The sequence below is a fragment of the Microtus pennsylvanicus genome, chromosome 4, assembly GCF_037038515.1.
Source record: "Microtus pennsylvanicus isolate mMicPen1 chromosome 4, mMicPen1.hap1, whole genome shotgun sequence".
Classification (NCBI taxonomy): Eukaryota; Metazoa; Chordata; class Mammalia; order Rodentia; family Cricetidae; genus Microtus; species Microtus pennsylvanicus.
The window spans coordinates 70,155,445-70,183,027 of NC_134582.1; the positions used below are offsets into that span (position 1 = coordinate 70,155,445).

A 27,583-nucleotide genomic window follows, 5' to 3' on the forward strand; every position below is an offset into this window, starting at 1 on the left:
AAATCAGCCTGATTTTCTTTTTAATTTGGAAATAGAAACAACTGGGGTGAACTGGACTTGATGCCATAGTTCACTCAGCTTTTTCAAATTGCATGAATTCTTTAACCAGGTTATTTTTAATTCCCAGGCATAATAGATGCCTAAAATGCCTCAAGATAATTATAATTAATTATTTTTATAATTAATCTTGATATTCATTAATGCTTGTTTTGTTTTTTGAGACAGTATCTCATTATGTAGCCTTAGCTGACCTGGAACTCAATATACAGAGGAGGCTAGCCTTGAACTCTCATAAATACACCTGTGACTGCCTCCCGTCATTAATGCTTTTTAAATGCTGCCAAATTCTCTTACAGCTTCTTTCTCCCCAGTGTTCGCAGGGGATACTGGCTCTGCTTTTGGGAGCTAGCAAAGAAGGTAAATGAGTTTTTCCTAGTCAGAAATTTAGTGTTCCTAAGGGTGTAAGAAAGTGTCTACTACATCAGTTCTGAGTCCCTGGGAAGTAGTGGACATCCCTAGCTGTCCTGGAAGTTGTTCTGTAGCCCAGGCTGGCCTCAAACTCAAGGAGATCTGTCTGTCTCATTCCTTAATAGATAGCACATCCAGGAAGTTGGAAAATTACTTTTGTTATTTCTGTGTCTAGGAATGTCTATGAGGAAATGATATTTTGACTTTCCTGTTCCTTGCTCTGCACACAGTCCACTAGTATGAGTTTGTGTTCCTTAGCTCAGAGCACTATAAATTGGATTACCCAGCTACCCTTGCTCTGTGTAGTAGAAATACCTTTTCAGGCTGGGGACTTGGAGGAGGTGAGCTGGATTCCTCTCTCCTGTTGCCAGGTCTCTCTGCATTCGCACTTTATCTGCTCAGTGTTTCTGACCGTACTGGGCTTATTTGTGACAATGATGTGTCAATCCCCTCTGGGAAAAAAAAAGAAACACTGTCTTGAAACCCCATACCAATAATTAACAATAATAATAATAATATTTATTATTATTTATATAATAATAATAATTATTATTATTAGAGACAGGTTTCCTCTGTGTGGTCCTGACTGACCTTGAACTCGAATCTGCCTGCCACTGCCTCCCCAGTACTGGGATTAAAGATGTGTGTCATCAGACACAGCCAGATTGTTTTTAAATAGATCTTTTTCTTTTCTCTTCTCTTTTTTCTTTTTTTATTTTCTTACTATTCCTGATTGATCTGGAACTATTATGTAGACCAGGCTGGCTTGGAACTCAAGGAGATCTGATTACCTCTGCCTTCCAAGTTTTGGGATTAAAGGTGTGTGCCAACATGCTTAGCCTAAAAATTAATTTTTTTTTGTTATTGTTGTGTTTTCGAGACAGCTTTTCTCTTTGTAGCCTTGAGTGTCCTGGAATTCATTCTGTAGACCAGGCTGGCTTTAAACTTAACAGAGATCTGCTTGCTTCTGGCTCCTGAATGCTGGGATTAAAGGCGTGCACCATAACAGCCTAGCAAAATTAAGTTTCTTAATGCACACATGTTAAAGGAAATCATGTATGCTCTTTCCCTAGTTTTCAAGTTATTCCTTTGATGTTCAATATTTACTAAATTTTCATGTGTACCAGTTAATTTTTGTTGTTTAAGAAACGTTGGTAGGCTGGGTGGTGGTGGCGCACGCCTTTAATCTCAGCACTCGGGAAGCAGAGGCAGGTGGATCTCTGTGAGTTTGAGGCCAGCATGGTCTATAAGAGCTAGTTCCAGGACAGTCACCAAAGCTACAGAGAAACCCTGTTTCAAAGGAAAAAAAGAAAAAAGAAACTTTGATAGAACTCAGTTTAGGATATCTGTGGCTGCTGTAATTAACATGCAGGTATATGTGGGCTTTACTTTTCCTTATGGGTTGGACTTGGCCTCACTTGTAGACTAACTCAGTTTTGTCCTTGAGTTCATTCTGAGGCCTAGGCAGAGGCAGCAGATTCCTAGAGAAGGTATTCTCACTGTGGTAGAAAAGGTGTAAGAGTGCAAACCCAGACAGGTAGATATATTCATGTTCTGTGTGCATCATTTTCAGTAACATTTTACTGGTCAATGAAAGTAAGATAGCTAGGGCTTTGGGTTGTTGAAGTGTATTCTGTCCATAAAATTTAAGTAACACATTCATCAGCTGGGAAGGAAAAGTACACCTCTGCCATGGACGTAGTGATTGAGGCAGAAGGTAGCAGTTCTTTCTGTTGTTTGTTTATTTGTTTCTTAAGTATAACTTAACTACAGTTTGAGATAATAACCACTTCTAGTTCTGGAGCGTTCTGCATATATTGAAGAATCATCTGTAGACTGGTATTTATAGGCTACTTTTGTTTAACCTACTTTTTTAGGATTTATTTTTATTTTACGCATGGATGTTTTGCCTGCATGAATGTACATGGACCATGTGTTCCTGGTGGTCTCAGGCCAGAAGAGGGTGATTTTCCTGTAGCTAAAATTTCAGATAGTTATGAAGCACTATGTAGATGTTAGAGTCTTGGTTCTCTGTAAGAACAACAAGCACTTAACTGCTAAGCTATCTCTCCAGCCTGTTTTGGCTGGTTGACTGGCCGGCTTGCTTGCTTGCTTATTTATTTATTTATCGGCAGGGTTTCGCTGTGTAGCCTGTCTTTCTGGCTTGTTTATTTATTTATTTATTGACAGGGTTTCACTGTGTAGCCCTGTCTGTCTGGAACTAGCTTTGTGGATCAGGGTGGCCTGGAATTCACAGAGATCCGCCTGTCTTTGCCTCTCAAGTGCTGGGATTAAAGGCATGTGCCACTACTTCCCAGCTTGGCAATTTTTAATAACAATAGACTTCTATTTTTTTGAATTATGTATTCTCAGTAACTTGTTTTGCTTTAGCTACAGAGCTCTCTCTCTCTTTTTTTTAAAAGGTTTTCAGATATACAGAAGTAATTAGAAACATCCCTTAGAGGCATCATCAAGAAACTTGAAAAGGTAAAACAGCATTTCCATTTCATTAAGGTAAGTGGCTTCTAACTTCATTAATTTTGTGTATTTTGAAACGATTAAAAGACTAAATATATTTTATATTTTTAGGGAAGTTTAAGTTTACAATTTTATTTTTAAAATTATTTGTTTTAACTTTGTATGTATGAATGTTTTGCATATCTGAATGTCTGTACACCATGTGCTTGCTTGTTTGATCCACTGGAACTGAGGTTATAGTTGTGGGTGCTGGAAATCGAACCTGGATCCTCTGGAAGAGCATATCCATTTCTGACTTGGACCTTGTTATGTAGGCTAAACTGGCTTTGATCTGGGTGCTGAGATTAAAAAGGATGACTATAACGTCCAGCTTAAAATTTTTATTTTATGTTATATGGATAGGTGTTTTGCCTGTGCATATGTCTGTGCACCACTGCATTTGGAGCCCATAGGGTGGCATCAGATTCTGCAACTGGAGTTATAGATGGTTGTGAGCTTCCCTGGGGGTGCTAGAAACCTGGGTTGATCCTTTGGAAGGGCAGCTAGTGCTCTTAACCATGATCTTTTCAGCTCCTACTCTTTTTCATTCACTTATTCATTTATTTTTTAATCTACTTGTTCTTTTAGTACATATATGAATGTGTGTGTGTGTGCCTGACAGAATATGTGAATGGAGGTCAGGGAAATCAATTCTCTAGTTCTACCATGTGGGTTCTGGAGATCAAAGTGAGGTCAGGCCTTAGACTTGGTATCAAATCCTGCTGACCTATCTTGTGTAAAAGTAATAAAACATTAAAGTAGCTGTGTAATGAAAAGTAAGCTTTTCTCAGCACTGGTCTCATAGTTTGTTTTTCCAGAAATAATAACTGTTTTCTTCTGCAGTCCTACATATATTATGTACATAAACATGGCTCTGTGTGCTGCTTCTTCACTTACCTGCACAATGTTCCACCCTGTTCTTTACCTTGCCTTTCTGGTTTAATTATTGTTTTTTTGGCTGTTAGAGCCTATCAATTTTAGTTTATTTGTTGAATACCTTTATCAGATTATAAATTATATGGTAAAATTTTGCTCTTTAAAGTTGGATTTCTTAAAGATTAAATTTGGTGTGTTTTAACAGACCCTTATGGAAATCAGCACCACATTCAAGATAACATTTCCATCACCCCTTAGATTACATCATTTCCTCCTTGATATTTAACCCTTGACTATAACTGATCTGCTTTCTGTCACTAAAACTTGATTTTTATATAATTTCATGAAAAGTAGACTCTTACAATGTGTTTGTATATAGCTTCTGCTGCTCAGCATGGTTATGAGATTCATCCTTGTTCTTTATACCTGCATGTTCTTTGGTTTACTGGGTAGTTTCTACTGTAGTGACAGGTCACTTTTGTCTATTCCCCCATGACTTTTTTTCCCGGGTACTTTGGGGTTTTCAGATTTTGGTTATGGTACATTTAACTTTTCTGAAGATTTTTGAACCAGTCTTTCTTGTGGACTTAGTGAATGGAATATTAAAGATCTTCCTGCCTAAACTTCGATTAGAATAGCCAAGATTTCCTCTTTCCTTTTTTTTTTTTTTTTTTTTTTTTTTGGTTTTTCGAGACAGGGTTTCTCTGTGGCTTTGGAGCCTGTCCTGGAACTAGCTCTGTAGACCAGGCTGGTCTCGAACTCACAGAGATCCGCCTGCCTCTGCCTCCCGAGTGCTGGGATTAAAGGCGTGCGCCACCACCGCCCGGCCTCTTTCCTTTTTTTTTTTTTTTTCCCAAAAAAGTTTGATAATTTTACATTTAGGTCTTTGATCAACCTGAAATTACTTTTGTGTGTAGTGGGAGCTGTGGGCTGCGTTCCTGCCACCCAGCTCCCGGCTGCCTGGCTAGCTTATGCCCCAAAATAACAACACACAAACTGTATTCATATAAACACTGGTTGGCCCATTTCTATTAATGTGTGTAGCACCACGAGGTGCGCTTACCAGGAAGATTCTAGCCTACATCCATCCTGGGTCGGAGCTTCATCGCATCTGCTTCAGAGAGGAGAGGCATGGCGATTGCCTCACTTCCTCTTCCTCCCAGCATTCTGTTCTGTTTACTCCACCTATCTAAATTCTGCTCTATCAGATGGGCCAAGGCAGTTTCTTTATTGACCAATGAATTCCCACATCATTTGTGGGTTGTCTGAGGTAAGGAATGATGAAGATGTTCTTGTTTTTCCTATTTTCCTGCTTCTGCTGCTGCTTCCTATCTGTCCAGTACTGGCACAAGTTGAAGACTTGTTTCCATTGATTCGTTGTGTTGAAACCTTATTCTTGTGGAGTGGCACAGGCCTGTAATTCTAGCTCTTAGAAAGTTAAGGCAGGCCATTGGGGCCAGGCCGATCTGAGTGGTCTGTGAGGCCATGCCTGGTTCTATGGCCCTATAACAGCCAGGTTATGAGTTGATGTGTGTGGCTCCTGTTACCATCAAGGGCTGAGCGGATTCCTGGAGTCCAGGCAGCCACCTGAGACCATGTTGGTGTCTGAGGGCCATATTGCTGCCAGTTCCGTACTGATCTGGGTGGCCTGTGCTATCACCGGAGCCGTGGTAATGTCTGGGCCTGATCTGCTGCTGTGGGCCATGTCTGAGTCCATGGTCCTGCTGTACCTGGGGTCTATGTTTATTTCTGTTGTTTATGGCCCATGCTACCGCAGAGTTCTATAGGAACCATGTCCGTTGAAATCCTAGGGCCCAGCTGAGCTAGCACTCGCCCTTCACTGCCCCTAGGAGAGCTGGCCCTGCCCACAGGTGGGCGTGGGAGAGCTGGCCCCTATGGCAGGGACCTAGAAGAGCTTACTCTGCCCTTTTGAGGGTGGTGATCTCAGTGGCCTGGACTGGATCAGCTACCACCCAGATCCACATCCAGGACTTTGAGTTGGTCCAGCCCAATATCTACCCATCTATGACTTGTCAGTGTGTGAAGGAACTGGTCCTGTGGAACCACAGCTGTAGGATCTCCATATCTAGGCCCAACAGCAGGATATCTGAAAGGAGTCCAGAATTGATGATGTACCAGAGGCCTTGAATCAGACCAGCAACTCATTGCAATGACCATTTGCAAGTAAAACCGAGTAGACAGAAGGGTGAACTGCGTGGTACATGTTCCTAATGTCACTCAGATGAGTGAAGAGGTGTTGGATGGGCAGGAGAAGCAGGAATAAAGTGATCTTTTTGTTTTGTTTTTAATTTATTAAAAAAATTATTGGGGGTTTTTGACTGTATGCATGTCTGTGTGATAGTGATGGACCCTGGAGTCATAGACAGTTGTGAGCTGCCATATGGGTGCTGGGAATTGAACCCCTGGTTCTTTGGAAGAGCAGTCAGTGCTCTTAACTGCTGAGTCATTTAAAATTTCTTTTGTGGGGTATGCTGTGGCGGGAGGGGGGAGGTGGTTGAGGGGTAGATATGAAGAGACTGAGAAATAAGTGGGATTAGGGTACAAGATGTGAAATTCCCAAAGAATCATTAAGAAAAATGCTTTAAAAAATTGAGGCAGGATTAATGATAGTTGAAAAGTAAGCTTGGACTGTATACTGAGACCCTGTTGGAGGAGTGGGAATGAAATATGTGTGAGACTTTACTTCTCCATTCTGTTTTTCTCTCTGTCCTTGTCAGTGTTATGATGATCTGAAGTAAGCTTGGAAATTGGTTATTGTCAGTATTTCAGTGTTTTTTTCTCTTTTTTTGGTAGGGAGACGGCACTGTTGGAGATTGTATTTAGGGTACCACACATACTAGGCTGGTACAACTTCGCTCTTTTAGTTTTTAAAATATTTACTTATTTTTATTGGTGTTTGCCTGTTTATGTGTGTGTGCATTGTGTATGTGTCTTGTGCCCATAGAGGCCAGAAGAGGGCATAGGATGCCCTGAAACTGGAGTCACAGGTGGTTTTAAACTGCCTAGTGGGTTCTGGGAATTGAATCCAGGCCCTCTGCAAGAACACCAAATGCTTCTTATTGCTGAACCATCTCTCCAGCTCTTGTTTCATTCTCTCTTGGTTTTTTGAAGCAGGATTTCTCTGTGTGGCCCTGTCTGTCCTGGATCTTGCTCTGTAGATGCTATGATTAACAGTGTGCTCCACTATTAGGACTGTTTTTCTCTTGTTAAAGTAGTTCTTTGGCTTTTCTACATGATTTACATTTCCATAGAATTTTTTTTCTTTTGAGACAGAATCTCATAGTCAAGGTGACCAGTCTCAAGCTTGCTGTATAGCCTAGCATGACCTTGGATTTTTGAAACTCCCATTTCTACTTCACAATTTTTGGGATTGTATTTATGCACCACCAAGATTCACTTTGAAAACAAAATTATTTTTTGGGTTGGCATGATGGTGCACACTTTTAATCCTAGCACTCCTGAGACAGATTGCTGTGAGTTCCTAGTCAGCCATAATGGCGTGTGGTAGTTTGAATAAGAATGGCTCTCATAGGCTCCTACTGGCTTGTCACCAGGGAGTGGAACTCTTTGATAGGATTATAATGATTAGGATGTATCAGTGTTAGAGGAAGTGTGTAACTGGGGGTGGCCTTTGAGGTTTCAAGAGCTCACGTCAAGGCCAGTTTCCTTCTCTTTGCCTCTTAACTACTGTGTCAGCACCTGCGAGCATACTGCCACGCTCCCCACCACAAGGATAATGGATTAAGCCTCTGAAATTGTAAGCAAGCCCTCAATTAAATGCTTTCTTTTATAAGAGTTGCCTTGTTCGTGTATCTTTTTACAGCAGTAGAACAAGGACTGAGACACATGATAAGACTGTCGAAATAAAATTTAAAGTCAGGGTGTCACTTTGTGTATAAAACTCTTGTGGGGCCAGGTGGTGGTAGCACACACCTTTGATTGCAGCACTCAAGGCCAGCCTGGTCTGCAGATGAGTTCCAGGACAGGTGGGGCTGTAACACAGAGAAACCCCGTCTCAAAAAACACAAAAAACCCACAGACAAATAAATAATTGATTATAATTGAATAATAAATATAAAGCTTGTGGATTTGCTGAGTATTGAGTTGAATCTTGGAACCACTTTGACACAGTTGCATGGTATTCTATTGTACAATTATCATCAATGATATAAGCAGTATTATAGTGATAACTTATTTGTTTGGGTAGTTAGTCTTTGTTAATATAATATTGAAATCAATCTATGCATTTATATAGGTATATTTGTAAAATCCTAGAAGTAACATTCTTTGAAATTCAGTATTTATAGTTTTTATTTTGTTTGTGTGTGTAGAATGTGTGGGTTTACATGCTTATTGCTTATTTATATACATGGCCATCTATGTGTGGATACCAGACATCCAGTGTTTTTCTGTATTGTTCTCCTCCTTATTTTTTACTTATTTATTTAGCGACAAGTAAGTGTCTTGCTATGGAGCTCTGACTGTCCTAGAATTCACTATGTAGAACAGGCTGCCCTTGAATTCACAGAAATCCGCCTGCTTCTGCCTCCTGAGTGCTGGGATTAAAGGGTGAGCCACCATGTCTGGTTTTCTTTAGTGAATTTATTTATTTATTTTATTTTTTAAATTTATTCATTTTTATTTATGTACATGTAACTTTGTGAGCATATGTGCACATAATTCTTGCAGGTGCACACATAGGCCAGAGAACATTGGATCCTCTCAAACTGGACGTACAGATAGTCATGAGCTCCCTGTTGTGGGTGCTGGAAACTGAACCTGGTCTTTTGTAAGAACAGTAAGTGTTCTTAGCCATTGGGCCATTTCCCCGTTGCCTTTAGTTTTTGTTTTTGTTGGTTTTTGTTTTGTTTTTCAAGACAGGGTTTCTCTGTGTAACAGCCTCGCTGTCCTGAAACTAGCTCTTGTAGATCAGGCTGGCTTTGAACAGAGATCCACCTGTCTCTGCCTCTTGAGTGCTGGGATTAAAGGTTTGTGTCACCATTGCTAGGCTAGTCCTTTAGTCTTAATATCCTATTTCTGTTTTTTTATTATTTGAGGCAGGGATTCCTGTAGCCTAAGGATGGCCTTGAAATCCTGATCAACATGCCTTTATTTCCAAGTGCTGGGATTATAGACTTGTACCGCTATACCTGGCTGGAGAATCAGAGTCCTGTGGGATTTTGTGCATTGTAGGCAAGTCACTCTACCAAGTGAGCTACATTTCCAGCTCTTAATATCCTTTTTTTTTTACTTCTGTTTGCTATTTAAGTATTGTTTGTTTAGTTCATAGATTTTCTTCTTTACCTACTAAGTGTTTTAAAGTAAATCAGCTTTACTTATATATCTCATTTTTTTTGCCTATATATATTTGTAGTTTCTCCTCATACAATTTTTACTTTGTTAGTTTAGTACATTTAATATTTATATTGTGAATTGTAATTTGTATTTTAAAACTTTTTTTCACAGTATATAATAGATGTATACTGTTCCAATGAAATTGAATGCTGTGTGTGAAATGAGCTTTGGTAAATATTAAACTAATTTGATGAGAGGTTAGTTGATGATTAGGTCTTTATCTTTTTTAGCATTTTAAGTAAGTTTTTTTGTTTTTTGTTTTTAGGCGCTGTATAATATGTTAAGAAGTTATAAGGGATGGTTTTATCAGATTATCTTGAGTTATGGTGGCTGAAACATCAGTTCTGTCTTGTGGGAAAAGAACTGTAAGTGAATATGGAGTATTCTATATTTTCAATAAGATAAGTTGCTGTTGAAGAATGTATTTGAGAGGGGTTGGAGAAATGACTCAGTGGTTTAAAATAGTTGTTGCTCTTGCAGAGGATCTGGGTTCTATGCCTCGCACTCACATGTTGACTCATAGCCATCCAAATATTGATACCTCCTGTTCCAGAAGATCCATTGTCCCTTTCTGACCTACGGGCACCAAGTATGCATGTGGTACACTTATATTCAGGCAAAATACGTATACACTTAAAATAAGTCTAAAACATGCATAAAAAATGTTTTGAAGACTTCACTGTGTTATTCTAAAGAATGTAGTCTAAAAGAAGGAGTTAAATTTTATTTAAATTGGGGTGTTTTTCTGCATAGTATTATCATTGACTTGCTTCTTGGATTATATAGAAACTTAATGTTTATTTTTTATTTTTTCAGAAATGGCAGCACAAAAGGAAATCTATATTAATAGAGTACTTTACTAAGCGAAGGAGATTAAATAGAAGCCAGAAACCAACAAACTTGGCAAACAAGGAAAGAAGCCTGTTAGCCATAAGACATGTTACAAATGCATCAGTGTCCAGTAGCTGTAGCCTTCAGAAGAAAAAAGTTGTCAGAAATTTTGTCAAAGCAGACAGGTCAGTGATAAATAACTCCTAGTAATAGGGTTAGGCCTGAAACTAAAATAATTAGAACAAATTGGATCTGAATGAAGTTTATTTTAATAAAAAATAAAAACTTCTGAAAATAATAAATTAGAATTAATTTTCTTCAGCTTTCCATTTCCCTGTTCAACAGAGAGCAAATATTTTTTCAGCATTCATGCCAGCTTTTCTCATATCTTAGGAATTTCAGAGAGCAACCTTACTTGAAACTCCTGGTATTTCTGTGGGAAATGTACATCAATATAAGTTAAAGTCAATTTTTAAGATCTGCTCTTTAGTAATAATACTAAATTCCTAAGTACTTAGATCTGCACCTACCTGGACACAGTCCTCAAAAAGGCCTCAGAAAGGAAGACGTTACTCAGGAATAATGTCCATTCAGGAGAAATCAAAAGAAAATACCTCCAAAGTTTCTAACGAAATTGAAGATGAGAATTTAGAACTAGAAATTGAAGGTTCTCAAAACAGTGTAGTAAAGAAATCAGGTTCCAAGGAAGCTGTCAAGGCACTGGTTAAATCTTCCAACAAAAGTAAAGTAAATCAACCTAAATTGGGAGCACGAATGAGTACAAGGTCAGCATCGGCAGCTGATAAAAACGCAACTAAATCCATTAATAAAAATATGGTAATTGTGAAAGGACAATCACAAGAATCTACAAAAAAGAGATTATGTCAGGAAAAATTAGCACTTGAAACTGTCAAAGGAAATGAACAACTTACCCGGAGATCACAAAGACTGCAGCAGTTAACAGAGTGCTCAACCAGGTCTTTGCGCAGTACAGGGGTTCAGAGGCACACGCAAGCAGGGAAACAGACTTTGCGACCAGCAAGAAGAGAGCAGCGTAACAACAGCACTCAGAATAGATCTGATAAAGTCACAGCAAGTCAGAAGCACGTGAAAAGAAAAGGGCTGGAAATAGAGTCTGATTGTAAGGAGGACAAAAGTTCAGTTACGAATGAAGTAATACATTCTCCCAAAGGAAAGAAGCGCAAAGTACTGCTTCAGACAGCTTATACTTGTAGTTCTCAGTGCATCCAAGGGTCTGAGAAGTGTTGCCAAATGACTGTTAGAAAAGAAGAATCAAAACCTGTGCCTGTAACTTCTGAGGTCAGAAAATTCAAAGCAGCTACGTCAGTGGTCTCTAAAAAGAATGAACCGAGGAAATCAGCTCACACACAAGTGAATACTAGCACAAAATTCCCTGAAATTCCACAACCATTAGTGCCTGAACAAAGTATTGATCATGAATTGGAGCAAGCTGGAAAGAATAAGCGAGGTAGCATTCTCCAACTTTGTGAAGAAATTGCTGGTGAAATTGAATCAGATACTGTGGAGGTAAAAAAGGAATCGTCACACATGGAAAGGATAAATGAGGAGAAGCCTACAGAAGTCACATCGGAAGGGGCTGATGTTGAAAGACAAATGCTCCCTCAGAAAGAAACAAACCAGAACATGCAGTGTAACCGTTTCTTTCCCAGTAGGAAAACAAAGCCTGTGAAATGCATACTAAATGGAATAAATAGCTCAACGAAGAGGAACTCCAACTGGACTAAAATTAAACTCTCAAAATTTAACTCTGTGCAGCAACATAAGTTGGACTCTCAAGTGTCTCCTACATTGGGCTTACTACGAACTGGTTTTTCACCAGCAGTTTTAGAAATGTCTCACTCAGTGTCTCAGAACACATTCTTAGATAAGAAACCACATAGTAATGTAACTTGCCAACAGGATAAAATGGAAGGAAGGAAATCTGAAGAAGTTAAAATTAATAATATTGCTATCGAAATTAATAAAGCCACGAAGAGGGCTCCTGGAAATTGTCATTTGGATAATCATATTAAACCCTCTCCTGATTCACCATTGGATAATCAGATGAAACATTCTTGTGAGTCAGCACCAAATAAGGTAATCATCTTTATTGTGTGCAATAGAGGTGCCAAATTCTTTCTATTACTAAATATTGGAAACATTTTATATCAAGAATTGATAAAGTTGTTAGCCCAGTCTAATGGTCATGGAATGGAGCTCTCAGAATGTTCTACCTTTAATAAGTGTATGTTTCTCATGTTTCCTTGGAGAGCATAACTAGAAATATAGCTCTTAATTTTATCACACAGAAGTAGTCCCTTTTTAAGAAAAAATTAATTTTAAAACAGAAAGCATATGTCTTAGTGATTTAAAATCTAGAACTTAGAACTTGTGCCCTTTTCTGAGATATTAAGATTTTGGGTTGGAGCTAGGCATACGCCTTTAATCCCAGCAGAGGCAGGCTGATCTCTGTGAGTTCGAGTCCAGCCTGGTCTACAAGAGCTAGTTCCAGGACAGGCTTCAAAGCCACAGAGAAACCCTGTCTTGAAAAACCAAAATAATAATAATAATAATTTGGGTTGGAGACATAGTTCAGCAGTAGAGAGCTTGCCTAGCATGTGTGAGTCCCCTCCGCCCAAAGAGCCCTAAAATTTATTTCAACTATGATAAAACAATCTGTTTTACCTGAAGAAATGTAAAAGTTAAATTTAAATGTCTTTCAAAGAACATCTTTGTGTTTATTTGTTGTTTGGTGTTGGTGTCCCCCCCCCCCTCGCCAAACAGGGTTTCACTGTAGCTTTGGAGCCCATCCTGGAACTAGCTCTTGTAAACCAGGTTGACATTAAATCCACCTGCCTCTGCCTCCTGAGTGCTGGGATTAAAGGCGTGTGCCACCACTGCCTGACCTTTGTGTTGATTTCTATGGCAATTTTGAACAATTGGCAAAGAAAATTTCTAAAAGTATAAGTCAGTATTTTAAGAGAAAAATTATAGTTTTTTTTTTTTAAAGTGGTGCTGAGGATCAAACTAAGATGAGTCTTACATAGGCTTGGAAATCCTTACTACCACCGAACTATATCTACCAAATCAAAAATTAATGAAAAAAATAATTGAAATATTGGAATTGAAAAAATAATTGAGTATGTGGAATATCTAATGCTTACTTTGGGAAATTATTTTCAACTTTTATCAAAGTGGTTGAAGTTTTTTCTTTCTAAAGTTATTTCTAAGATGAAATGCTGATTAATGAGTTCCTTAAGTATAGAACTTGGGTGCTCTCTATATTACAAGTAAATTTATATTAACTTAATTTTATGAGAAAACAACAGAATGTAAAACAAGTCACATGTATTATGATAGTTTTTAGGGCTAATACACATGTTTTCTAATTCTTAGCATGAGCACCATACCCTGATATCCTGAACATGAGAAAAACCATATAAGCCGAAAAGGTCATTTTTAATAGACATAAGTCCTCTGAAATTCACTTTAGAGACATTTGGGCTATGACCAAACTTGAGTGAGATTGAATTTATGCAAAAACTAGGAAAAGCAATGTCCATTGTGCCTGGATTGAAAATCAAAGTGAACTTAAAAAGAACAGATGCTAGTTGGTGCTTTTAGATCGAATGTTTTATATGAATAAAAATGAAAGCCTCAATTAGAAGATGATCATTCAAAATGTTTAATAGATAACGGCAGCAATTAGAAGTGAGCAGTGAGTAGGATTAGGAGCAAGTGTTGGGGCTCGAAATGGAGTTTAATGGTGGGCTGCCTGCCTAACATGTAATGTGCTGGATCTGGTTGCAGATCCAGTGGGGAAAATGCCTTTTTATTTGGGCTTGTGTCTGAGTGTAATGGTTGAGTGCCTTTTCTAGCTCCTGCTACATAGATGCTTCTCAAACGTTAAGAGGTGGTTAATGAAAAAGGCAGGAAACCAAATCAATTTACTCAGGAGATCTTATCTATTTCCCCTTCCTAGGTAGATCCATTTATGTTTCTCTTGGGGTCATCTTTGTTACCTAGCTTCTCTGGGATTGTGGGCTGTAGTCTGGTTATCCTTTGCTTTATGCCTAATATGTACTGATAAATGAGTACATCCCATATTTGTCTTTCTGGGTCTGGGTTACTTCACTCAGGATTTTTTTTTTTTTTTAGTTCCATCCATTTGACTGTTAATTTTAAGATGTCATTTTTTTTTTCTTTTAAAAACCACTGAGTAGTAATCCAATGTGTAACCACATTTTCCTTATCCATTCTTCCATTGAAAGGCATCTAGGTTGTTTCCAGGTTCTGACTATTATGAATAATGCTGTCATGATCATAGTTGAGCAAATGTTCTTGTGGTATGATTTATCATCCTTTGGGTATATGCCCAATAGTGGTCTTGAGGTACATTGATTCCCAGTTTCCTGAGAAACCACCATACTGATTTCCAAAATGGCTGTACAAGTTTGCACTCCCACCATCAATGGAGGAGTCTTCCCCTTACTCCATAGTCCTCCCCAGAATAGCTTATCATCTGTGTATTTGATTTTAGCCGTTCTTACAGGTATAAAATAGTTCTCAGAGTTGTTTTGATTTGCATTTTCCTGATGGCTAAGGATGTTGACCAATTCCTTAAATGTCTTTTAGCTGTTTGAGTGCCTTCTCTTGAAAATTCCCTATTTTTTAATGGATTAAAATAATTGGATTATTTGGTATTTTGGTGTTCAGTTTTTTGAGTTCTTTGTATATTTTGGAGATCAGCCCTCTTTCAGATGTGAGGTTGGTGAAGATCTTTTCCCATTCTGTAGGCTGCTGTTTTGTCTTGTAGACCATATCTTTTGCTTTACAGAAGCTTCTCAGTTTCAGGAGGTCCCATTGCTGCTCTCAGTGTCTGTACTACTGGTGTTATATTTAGGAAGTGGTCTCTTGTGCTGATAATATTCAAGGCTACTTCCCGCATTCTCTTTTATGAGGTTCATTGTGGTTGGATTTATGTTGAGGTCTTTGATCCATTTGGACTTGTTTTGTGCATGATGATAGATATGGATCTATTTTCATTCTTCTACATGTTGATATCCATTTATGCCAACACCATTTGTTGAAGATGCTTTCTTTTTCCTGTTGTACAGTTTTAGCTTCTTTGTCAAAAATTAGCTGTTCATAGTTGTGTGGATTTATGTCAGGATCTTTGATTAGATTCTATTGGTCATTGGTCTGTGTTTTTATTTCTGATTTTGATATTCTCTCTCTGCCTTTTGGTTAGTTTGTCTATCTTGTTTGATTTTCTCCAAGAACCAACTCTTTGTTTCATTGATTCTTTGTTTTGTTTTTATTTTATTGATTTCAGCTCTCAGTCTGATTATTTTCACCCTATTTCTCTTGTGTGAGTTTTCTTCGTTTTGTTCTAAAGCTTTCAGTTGTTCTGTTAATTCACTGTTGTGGGATCTGACTAACTTTATGTAGGCATTTAGTGCTATGAACTTTGCTCTTAGCACTGCTTTCATTGTGTCTCATAAGTTTGGGTTATGTTGTGCTATCATTTTAATTAAACTTTAGGAAGTCTTTAACTTTTTTATTTCTTCCTTGATCCAGTAGTGAGTCATTTCAGCATTGTTCAGTTTCCATGAGTTTGCAGAAAGCAGTTAAAGTTGTTGTTGAATTCTAACTTTAAGCATTGGTTATCCAGTAAGATACAGGGAGTTATTTCAATCTTTAATTTTATTTATTTATTTATTTGTTTGTTTTTTGTTTGTTTGTCTGTCTGTCTATTTATTTCTTTTTTAACTATTGAGGTTTGCTTTTTTAACTATTGACCAAGTATGTGGTCAATTTTAGAGAAGTTTTAAGAAGAAAAGGCATATTCTTCTGTGTTTGGGTGAAATGTTCTATAGCTGTCTGTTAGGTTCAGTTGAGTCATAACTTCTGTTCTTTCATTTCTCTGTTAAGTTCTGTCTGGCAAACCTGTCCAGTGGTGAGAGTGGTGTGTTGAAGTCTCCCACTATTAGTGTGTGTGGTTTGATATATGATTTAAGCTTTAGTAATGTTTCTTTTACAAATGTGGGGGCATAGATGTTTAGAATCGAAACTTCTTGATAGGTTTTTCCTGCGGCAAATATGGAATGTCCTTTATTTCTTTTGGTTACTTTTAGTTTGAAGTCTATTTTGTTTGATTTTAGAATAGCTACACCAACTTGTTTCTTAGGTCCATTTGATTGGAAAATCTTTTCCCAACTCTTTACTCTGAGGTAATATATCTGTCTTTGAGGTTGAAGAGTGTTTCTTGTATGCAGCAGTAGGATAGATTCTGTTTTCGTATCTATTCTGTAAGTTTGTGTCTTTATAGGTGAATTGAAGCCATTGATATTAATTGATATTAATGAGCACTGATTACTAGTTTCTGTTCTTTTTGTTTTTGTTGTCGGTTGTAGTATTGTGTGCTCATATCTCTTTTTTGGGATTTGCTGGTATGGGATTATCTTTTGCCTGTGATTTTGTGGGTGTAGTTGACTTCCTTGAGTTAGAGTTTTCCTTCTAGTATTTTCTGTAGTGCTGAATTTGTGGATAGGTATTGTTTAAATCTGATTTTGTCATGGAATGTCTTATTTTTTTCCATCTGTGTTGATTGATAGCTTTGCTGGGTGTAGTAGTCTGGTCTGGCATCTGTGACTTGTTAGTGTCTGTATAGGACCTTCTGGTTTTCATTGGTTCCATTGAAAAGTTGGATATAATTCTGATAGGTCTGCCTTTGTATGTAACTCAGCCTTTTTCCTTTGCAGCTCTTAATTTCTTTCTTTTTTATTGGTTTATAATGAGCTCTACATTTTTCTTTGTTCCCCCCGCCTCTCCCCTCCCCATGAACCCTCCCCAAAGGTACCTACGCTCCCAATTTACTCAGGAGACCTGTAGATGCAGCGGCAATGGAACAGTGGGCTGTGTTCCCACCCAGCTCTCCACATGGCTAGCTTTACCCAAAATAATTACACGGAAACTGTATTCTTTTAAACACTGCTTGGCCCATTAGCTCTAGCCTCTTACTGGCTAACTCTCACATCTTGATTAACCCATTTCTAATGATCTATGTAGCACCACGAAGTGGTGGCTTACCAGGAAGGATCTTAAACTATGTCCATCTTGGAGAGGAGAGCTGTAGCGTCTGCCTGAGGCGTCTGCCTCACTGCCTTCTTCCCAGCATTCTGTTTGGTCTACTTCGCCTATCTAAATTCTGCCCTATCAGGCCAAGCAGTTTTCTTTATTAATTAACCAATGAAACAACAGATAGATAGAAGACCCACCTACATCATTTCCCTCTTTTCTGTTTAAAAAAAAGAAAGGCTTTCACTTTAACATAGTAAAATTACATATAACAAAACAGTTATCAAGCAAGAATTACAGTTACATTATTTATATCTACTTTATTTTTTTATCATAACTAAGGAAAACTATAACTATAACCATTCTTCAACTCCAGCAAAGACTTTAGAAGAATATAATATTACCTAAGCAAACAAGAAATAAGCAACTTCCAAAACTCTAGAAATGACAGAGACATCTCGCTGCCTGTACAGTCACCCAAAGTTCTTTTGTACCATTGGGGCATCCATGTTTAGCCTATAGGCCCATAGTATCCAGTAGACATTTCCATAAAGCAGGAAATTCCAAAGGCAGTTCAGTCAGTTCCTGCTGTGTGGGTATGTTGCGTAGTCATTTTCATTGAATTTTACTAAGTCTTTAATTTCTCCCTTTATTTCTTCCTTGACCCTTTGATTATTCAGGTGAGCATTTTTTAATTTCCATGTTTGTGGGCTTTCTGGAATTAGTATTGCTGTTGACTTCTATTTTTAAGCCCTGTTGATCTGATAAGATACATGGGGTTATTCCAATTTTTAGTATTTGTTGAGGTTTGTTTTGTTTCCAAGTATGTGGTCAGTTTGAGAAGGTATATTCTTTTCTGTTTGGATGGAATATTCTATAGATGTCTGTTAAGTCCATTTGAGCCATAACATCTGTTAGTTCCCTTATTTCTCTGTTCACTTTTTGTCTGACTGACTTGTCCAGTGGTGAGAGGGGAGTGTTGAAGTCTTCCATTATTAGTGTGTGGGGTTTAATGTATGATTGAATCTTTAGAAGTGTTTCTTTGACATATGAGGGTGCCCTTGTATTTGGGGCATAGATGTTGAGTATTGAAATTTCCTCTTGTAGGATTTTTCCTGTGACTAATATGAAATAACCTTCTTTGTCTCTTTTGATTAATTTTAGCTTGACGTCTATTTTGTTTGATATTAGGATAGCTACACCATTTGTTTCTTAGGTCCATTTGATTGGAATATTTTTTTCCAACCCTTTACTCTGAGGCGATGTCTGTCTTTGAGTTTGAGATTTATTTCTTGTATGCGGAAGAAAGATGGATTCTGTTTTTGTATCCAGTCTGTTAGCCGGTCCCTTCTAGTATTTTGTGTAGGGCTGGGTTTGTGGCCGGGTATTGGTTAAATCTGTAAAATGACGAGCGGCGGGCTGTGTCCTGCCACCCGGTTAGCATGGCCCCGAAATAATTACACAGAAACTGTATCTATTTAAACAGTTCCTGGTCTATTATTTCTAGCCTCTTACTGGCTAACTCTCCCATATTTGTTTAATCCATTTCTAATAGTCTGTATATCACCACGAGGTCGTGGCTTACCGGGAAAGATTAACATACAACCGTCTCGGGCCAGAGCTTCATGCCGTCTGCCTGACTCTGCTCTTCTTCCCAGCATCCAGTTCTGTCTTTCCCGCCTACCTAAGTTTCTGCCCTATATAAAGGCCGAAGCAGTCTCTTTATTCAACCAATGAAAGCAACACATCCTACACCATTTCCCCTTTTCTGTTTAAACAAAAAAGAAAGGCTTTCACTTTAACATAGTAAAATTACATATAACAAAACAGTTATCAAGCAAGAATTACAGTTACAATATTTATATCTATTTTATCTTTTATCATAACTGAGGAAAACTATAATAACTACTCATTTTTCACCTCCATCAAAGACTCCAGAAGGATATAATATTACTTAAGTAAACAAGAAGTAAGCAACTTCCAAAACTCTAGAAATGACAGAGACATTTCCCTGCCTGGACAGTCACCCAAAGTTTTTCTGTACCGTTGGGGCATCCATCTTCGGCCTTCGGGCCCATAGTATCCAACAGACTTTTCCATGAAGCAGGAAATTTCAAAGACAGTTCAATCACTTTCTTTTGTATCCTGCAGAATGTCTCACAGACTCTTTCATGAATCAGGGACCCTGATGGATTGTCTTACCATTAGGCAAATTCAGCAGTCCTCTCTCTGTGGGTTCTTTGTGTCCAGTTTATGCAACAGTCCAGGCAAGAGCAGTTTCTTGCCCAAATGGCTAATCAACTCCACAAGGAGCCTCTTCGATGCCCATCTTCCTCTTGAAGTAGATTGGTGCTGCCAGGAGCAGATGTGTCTCATTGTCATGAAAAGCCCTAAGTTATTAAAACATTAAATGCCATATTCTGTAGTCTTTGAAAGATATGAAGAATGTCTATCTAACTGAAATATATCTCTATATATCTAGAAAATCTAACATGACAAGCTTGACTATTATTGATTATCATTCATTGACCTATATTTCCTAATTATACATTACTTTTTTAAATGAACTACACAATCACAATACCTTAATCAAGATCAGAAATACATATACATATAACAAAATTGACCTTAAATTTATATCACTAAAGCAAAATCCATACCAATGCAAATTATCCATATCTATATCATATCCCCCTTTAAATGTAAAAGAACATTTATAAACAATATTTGGGAATATGGGCACAGTTATTTTTCTCCAAACTGCTTCGTGCTGATTGGGGGCGCTGTTAATCAGGTCTTTCATGGTGTAAACTATGTGCTAGGTTCAATCTCAGTCACTGGTTGAGTAATTTTTTGAGGGTGTTTACGGCAACCTTTCCGGAGGGCGTGGTCTGTCATACCATATTGGTTTAGAAGCAATTCACAGTGTCTCATCTTCTATGAAAACAAAAGAAGAACCTCTTTTCCAAAGCATATCATAATCCAGACTCTGTGAATTTTCCATTTTTATGTGGCTTATTTTTCTTCATTATTATCTGTACTCTGTCTCTTTAAAGACTTTACCCTTTTTACTTTACTTTATGACTTTTTAATACTCTTTTTTCCTCTCTCTCCCAAGCCTGTGTATGTCTATCTATCAGTATGACCCATTTAGAGGTCTTTTATTTCTGAATCTGTCCTATTGCATTGTCTTTAATTCTCTATTGTCTTGAAGAGCTTTTAAAATGCTAAGCAGGTAGGTTGCGGCTGCTCTGGATGTTGGCTCCACCTCTCTCCAATTTCAAAATGGTGGGCATACTATTTCTGCTAGCTCTGGGGCCGCCAGGTAGGAGCTATGCTCAACAGTCCAACCAGGAGAATGAGCGTGCTTTTTATATGAGTTACAACCAAATCGGCCATGCAGAGCAGTGTGCAACCAGGAAACATCTCTCTGTATGGTGGCAGAAATTTGCCATGCTCTCCTGCTTGTTCATGCCTAGTAAACCTGATCCCGCCACCTGCCCAGGCAGGGAGCACTGAGTCACAGGCATGGTCTCAGAGTACTTGCTTTCCGATCCCGAATAGGCACAGAACATCTGGGCCCACAAATGCTCCATAGCTGAAGTTTGTACCAGTGGCAGGGCCCAGGAAGCCTTGTTTTAAAATGGCCTGGCTTTTTTTCTCCTGCTATTGCTGAGTCAGGAAATCTCTCTGCGGCATGCCCAGCAAACAACAAAAAGCTGTGTTAAACTCTTGTTTTTTCCTGTGTGTCTAGAATTCCTTTTCAAGCCCTCTCAGGTTTTATGTGGCGTTAGTAGACCATGTTGAGGGACCAGTCTGTAGTAGAAGGGGCGGCCTGTGTCCCACTGCCCGGCTAGCTTACGCCTGAAATAATTACAGAAATTATATTAATTTATGGAAGTCCTTCTACGGTGATTGACAGTTTTGCTGGGTATAGTAGTCTGGGCTGGCATCTGTGGTCTCTTAATGTCTGCATAACGCTTGACCATGACTAGTATCTCTAATGAGAAGTCAAGTCTAATTCTGATAGGTCTGCCTTTATATGCTACTTGGCTTTTTTCCTTTGCAGCTCTATATTCTTATATTCTTCCTTTACTTTGTATGTTTAGTGTTTTGATTATAATGTGGCAAGGGCCCTTTTTAATTTTTGATCCAGTCTGTTTGGTGTTCTGTAAGTTTCTTGTATCTCCATAGGCATATCTTTCTTTAGGTTGGGGATGTTTTATTCCATGATTTTATTAAATATATTTTCTGTGCTTTTGAGTTGAACTTCCTTCTCCTTTTATACCTATTATTCTTATGTTTGGCTTTTTCATTGTGTCCCATATTTCCAGGATATTTTGGGATTTTCTTTGCTGAATCCATTTCCTCTATAGTATCTTCAACACCTGAGATTCTCTCTTCCATATATTGTATTCTGTTGATGCTTGCAGCTGTAGTTCCTGATCTTTTACCCAGATTTCCTATTTCCAGAATTCCCTCGGTTTATGTTTTCTTTATTCCCCTATTTTAGCATTTAAATCTTGAATCATTTCCTTCCACTGATTGTTTTTTTATTGGTTTTCTTTAAGAGACTTGTTGATTTCTTCCAATTTGTCTTTTCCTACATTTTTTTTAAAAGGAATTTTCTTTCCTCTTTAAGGGCCTTAATCACCTTCATAAAGTTATTTTTAGGTTTTCTGCTTCATTTGAATTGGGATGTTCAGTTCTTGCTGTTGTAGATCCACTTGTTTCTGGTGGTGCTGTATTGCTCTTTATGTTTTTGAGTGTATTCTTACACTGTTGTCTACCCATCTCTTCTTCCAATTGGTACTGGTGGAGCCTATGCTTCAGGGATTCCCTCTTCCCCCAATTGGTGGCTGTGGTTTGCTTGATTGCTATTCCGGGTACAGGCAGGGCAGAGTGTCCAGGTCACTCCTCCAGGTGCAAGTGGGGCCATAGCTCTGGCGGTTGCTCCTCTAGCTGTGATGCAGCAGGATAGCTGTTTCTCTAGCAGGCTGCTGTGGGGCTCTCTCTGTCTGACCTCTGATGCTGATTCACAGGTGTGGGTTGCCACTGCTGTTTCAGGTTCAAGTTTAATAAAGGAAAATATTACTCTAGGCTGGTCAGGTCAATATAGAAATTTAATGTGAAGCATATAGATTACCTAGTCAAATTAATGGAGCAGAAAGAAACGGGAAATTGGTGTTAATATATTTTACTCGGTCCTTCACATAAAAATACTGTCATTTTAATGTGTGTGTGTGTGTGTATGTGTGTGTGTATGTGTGTGTGTGAGTGTGTGTTGGGCTTTTTGGTGTTTTGAGATAGGGGCTCATTATGTAGCCCTTGCTGTCCTATGTAGACCAGGATGGCCTTGAACTAACAAATCTGGCTGCCTCTGCCTCCTGAGTGCTGGGATTAAAGATCCGGTAAACTGTTTTAAATTTAGCATTGGTATTAATGGTAACTGATACTAAGATGGTAACTTTTTGCAATATAATGAACAACTAACTTTAGGCATATCTATGAGAATTACTCCAATTATGAAGTATTGCTACAAAAACATTTTTAGTAGTCAGAATTTGCTGGAAATGTATTAGAATAAATCCCAGAGACTGACTTAAAAACGTTGGCATATGTGTTCAGAATTTCAGCTTATGTTTGGTATCTAAGGTGGAGAAGAACGCATTAGAAGACACTGCTGCTTCAACTCTTCCCAGTCAAGCAAAGATTGATGGAGACAGAAAATTTCCAGGTAATACTTTGACATTTCTTATTTGTACTTTACAATATTAAATGGTCTGTTTATTACTGTTAAGAGAAAACTTTTATGTGAAATAGGTCTGTTAACCATTGTTGTGGTTTTTGTTTTTGTTTTTAGCTGGCTTCTAACTCAGAGATCCACCTGCCTCTGCCTCCTGAGTCCTAGAACCACCATGACCACCCTGCTTTCTTAGTGTAGTTTTGAAATTGTGGTTATCATTAATTCTTTCAGGGGAATTGCTTCTATTGGGGGAGTACTTAAATGGCTCTCTTTTGTGTGCCTACTTAACGTTCTTTTGTTTCGGTAGCTCCTTTCTTGAATTCTGTAGAGAAGGACTCCTTAATCAATTGCTTAAGTTGAGGGTATATGCTTATTTCTCAGATTTTATCTATTTGTGCTTTACCCTTGTGGGTTTTTCTCTTTAACCCTCAGTACTCAGTGAGTCTGTCTTTGAATTAAAAGTTTATCTGTGTTTCATATTTTCCACTTACACTGTACAAAAGCTCTATTTTATTTTATTTTATTTCATTTCATTATTCAGAGACAGGGTTTCTCTGTGTTTTTTCTGGCTCTCCTGGAACTCAATCTGTAGACGAGGCTGGCTTTGAACTCATAGATCTGCCTGACTCTGCCTCCCACCTGTTAGGATGAAAGGTGTGCACTCCCCCTCCCCCCGCACAAAAGCTTTCTAACCTTATGAGTTTCAATATTATGTGAACTGTTGGATAGATGTTTACTCACCTATGTCAAATGAAGCAACAGAGGATCTAGAACCCTAATTGTATTATTTCCTCTAAAGAAAAATTAGACTTGGAGCATAGTGTTGGTCAGCTGCTACTGAGTGCCCACATTTCACTCAGAGTAGTGGAAGAATTAGTATAGTACATGAGAATTCCATTTACTGAAAAATAGTGTGCCTTAATTGAGTTTAATTATTTCTATAGTTAACATTCTGAAAAATAAAATTTTACCTGGGCGGTGATGGCACACACCCTTTAATCCCAGCCCTTGGGAGGCAGAGGCAGACGGATCTCTGTGAGTTCAAGGCCAGTCTGGTCCTACGGATAGGCTCCAAAGCTACACAAAGAAACCCCGTCTCAAAAAAACCAAAAACTATAACAAAACAAAAAACTCCCCAAAATTTAAATAAAATGTTTTTATTTCTGTTTAGAGTTTAGTCATGTAGCCATTGAGCAAATTTCATTTATTAATATTTGTTAATGATTGATGGAATTTAGAGATAAAGGGAGGCGGGTTGTGGTGGTGCACACCTGTAATCCCAGCAGGAGGTGGGTCTCTGAGTTGGGTGCTGGTGCACACCTATGATCCCAGCTTGCAAAGGCAGTTAGATCTCTGAGTTCAAGGCCAGCCTGGTCTACAAGAGTGAATTCGCAGGACAGCCAGGGCTCTGTAGAGAAACCCTGTCTTGAAAAAGTAACAACAACAACAACAACAAAAACCCACCAAAAAACAAAAAAGAGCTAAATCTATCTACTAGACCTCTTTGCATTCTCCTTAGTCTGACTTTACAGTGCAAAGCTTTCTGCCTCAGTTTGAAAGGTGATTTCCAAAAGGGTGGTTTTAATTTTATTAGTTGTTTATTTTAAATTTTATTTTATTTTGTTTTATTTATTTATTTATTTATTTATTTTTGATTTTTCGAGACAGGGTTTCTTTGTGGCTTTGGAGCCTGTCCTGGAACTAGCTCTGTAGACCAGGCTGGTCTCTAACTTACAGAGATCCTCCTGCCTCTGCCTCCCAAGTGCTGGGATTAAAGGCGTGCGCCACCACCGCCCGGCTAAATTTTATTTTGAGATTATAATTATGTCATTTTTTCCATTTCCTTTCTCCAATCCTCCTATATACTCCTCCATGCTCTTTTTCACATTCATGGCTTCTTTTATCAACTTCATAGGGCAGGAGAGACGATTCAACAGTTAAGAGCACTGGCTCTTCTTAGAGAATCCAGGTTCAATTTCCAGCACCCACATAGTGGCTCAGAACTATCTGTAATTCCAGTCCCAGAGGATATGATGCTCTCTTCTGGCCTCTGAGGGTCTAGACATTCATGCAGGCATTAAATACTCACTCATTCATTTTAAAAATAAGTTCACTGTACGTTTCATGTGCCTTATTAACTCACAGGCTCAGCTCCTAAGCAGCCCCATAGTGTACTTGGTAATGAAGCATCCATCAACAGCAAGCACAGGTAAGGCATCACTTTCATTTAAGAAATTGTACTTGAGAGTTCTTAGATTTGTTATTTAGCAACCCAACCCTAGTAATCATAATTTATGCACATTTTCCATTTTGTTGCTATTGAAAATTTTTGTTTTTCTTTCTTCTTTTCCACACCCCCACCCTGCTCCTTTCTCTGTACAGCCCTGGTTGTCCTGGCTCTACAGTTTAGACCAGGCTGACCTTGAACTCAGAGTTCTACCTTCCTTAGCCTCTTTTAAAGTGCTGGGTTTAAAGGTATTCCAGTGTCCTTGAACTTTTTCCTGTGCCTATTCAAGTAGTAACCTTTTTAAAAAGTTCTTTTTGTTTTGTTTTTTCGTTTTTTTCAAGACAGGGTTTCTCTGTCTTGGAACTAGCTCTGTAGACTAGGCTGGCTTCGAACTCACAGAAATCTACCTGACTGCCTCCCGAGTGCTGGGCTTAAAGTCATGTGCCATCACTGTCAAGTTTAAAAAATTCTTTTAAAGCTAATGTGTTCTGAGCATATTACTTTCCTACCTCTAAATTTTGTTTTGATTTCCTTATGAGCGCATTTCTTGGTTTCTTCAGTAGCTATATATTTAATCAACATTCTGCTTGTTGGTAGCTTTTTTTCTGTTAAACAATAGTGACAGCTTATTCAGTGAAGACATAAGTTTTGCCCACTTGCGTGAGTATATGTGTGGCATGACTTCCCAGCTCATCTCTTTTCACAGTTGTTCTGATTTATGCTGCCAGCAGCAGTAAGAGGTGTTTCCCTTCACTCTTGGAAACACTGGATGGTATAGATGTGTGAGAGCGCTTTAAGGAAAGGAAACTGAGTGAGTCTGACTTACTTGCCTGACCACCAAATAGTCTTTAAGAATTTAGGTGCCTAAAACTACAAAACCTAAGACATTCAAGCAACAGTAGACCCCACAGTTTTGTTTCTTGATAATTAGTAGCTTTCTTTTCCTTTTGAGCATTTTTTTGTTTTTGTTTTTTGTTGTTTTTTTTTTTTTGTTTTGTTTTTGAAGACAGGGTTTCTCTCTGTAGCTCTGGCTGTCCTGGCCTCGAACTTACACAGATCCTGGCTTTGACTTAAAAGTTTATAATTGACGTAATAATGCATGCTTATGAGATACACTCTGCTCTTTCAATATAGGTATCTCGTATAATGATTGAATGAGAGTAACTAGCATAGTCACCACCTCAAACGTGTCGTTTCTCTGTGTAGGAAGCAATGACAGTCAGAGCTATTTTGAAAGACACAGTTGCCCTATGTGCTATGAATATTAGAAGTTATTTCTTCTTTTCAGCTGCAGCCGCTCCAGTCTGACAACAGTCTCCTCTTTCACTTTCTAGCTTTGGCAACTTACTATTTTTTGAGGTTAACCTTTACCTTCCAAATGTGAGATTTTACAGTTATTTACTTTCTGCCCTTGATAATTTCATGTAACACAATATTCTCCAGGCATATATGTGTGGCTGCAAATGCCAGGATTTCTTTCTTTTTTCTCTCCCCCCCCCCTTCTTTTTGGTTTCGAACTTTTAATGAGGAAAAAAAAATATACACGGGTTCAAAATCATTGTGTTCTGTGTGCCATTGGAGGAGATCTGGGTCACATGTTATGGCATAAGTAGTTAACAGATTGTATCACCATAGATACAGTCACACAATGCCAGCATGGGTGCTAGCAAGGTTATTTTTGGGTTTCCTCTGTCAGTCAGAAGCATTTTGGGGATCCCATGCCTGATGGGGGAAAGACGACCAGACTCTGGGTACTGCAGCGTGCCCTCCAGCACTCCACCTCAAGCAACACATCTCATCATGCTCGTTGCTCTCAAGTGGCTCTTTGGGTACCTGGGTTTGATGTGTCTGCTGCCCGAACAAGCTGCCTACCAGCACAAGATGCCGCCTACCTCTGCCTCCTGAGTGCTGGGATTAAAGGCACGCGCCACCACCGCTCAGTCACTACCGCTCAGCCCGCTCACTTTGATTTTTAAAAGGTTATCTTTTTTCCTCCTTGAAATTGAAATTTTTTTGTTAGAAATGAGTTCTTGTCTTTAATGATTGACATTATATAGATATATAATATCTAATAATTTTTTTAAAGAGATATACCATCAAATCATTCTCAGCTAAAGTATAATTCTCATTTGGAGATAACAATTCCAAAGGCCTTGAGACTGAAAGAATCCGAGAAAGTGGATGAAAAACAGCTGATCATAGTAAGTATACAACTTACCTATTACTATTACCAATAAGTGTGGTTGTAAATGAATTATTTATATAAGATCCTTTTTTCTTTTTCTTCTACTCCCACCCCCCCAAGCAGACAGGGTTTTCTTTTGCAGTCCTGGCTGTCCTGGAACTTGCTTTGTAGACCAGGCTGGCCTCAAATTTAGAGATCTGCCTGCCTCTGCCTCCTGAGTGCTGGGATTAAAGAGTGTACAACAATCCAGTACAAT

The 27,583-nt window shown here is 38.4% G+C and overlaps 1 protein-coding gene across 21 annotated transcripts in view; it reads left to right on the forward strand.

The window, feature by feature from the left end:
- The window catches only part of Esco1 (establishment of sister chromatid cohesion N-acetyltransferase 1), a 75,377-nt gene that overhangs the window by 14,036 nt on the left and 33,758 nt on the right, over positions 1–27,583 (forward strand). For 7 of the 21 annotated variants that reach the window (XR_012910333.1, XM_075969322.1, XM_075969311.1 and 4 more), the window contains 7 exons: positions 2,892–2,982; positions 8,940–9,092; positions 9,503–9,602; positions 10,054–12,186; positions 22,798–22,906; positions 25,061–25,124; positions 27,229–27,343. Coding sequence is in view for 20 of the 21 variants with exons in the window: in XM_075969322.1 (XP_075825437.1) it covers positions 10,651–12,186; positions 22,798–22,906; positions 25,061–25,124; positions 27,229–27,343 (1,824 nt within the window). In the remaining variant the exon portion in view is untranslated. Of the gene's footprint in view, positions 1–2,891; positions 2,983–8,571; positions 8,681–8,939; positions 9,093–9,502; positions 9,603–10,053; positions 12,187–22,797; positions 22,907–25,060; positions 25,125–27,228; positions 27,344–27,583 lie in introns of those variants that run through there. The other 14 variants (XM_075969312.1, XM_075969330.1, XM_075969318.1 and 11 more) reach the window with 9 other exon arrangements.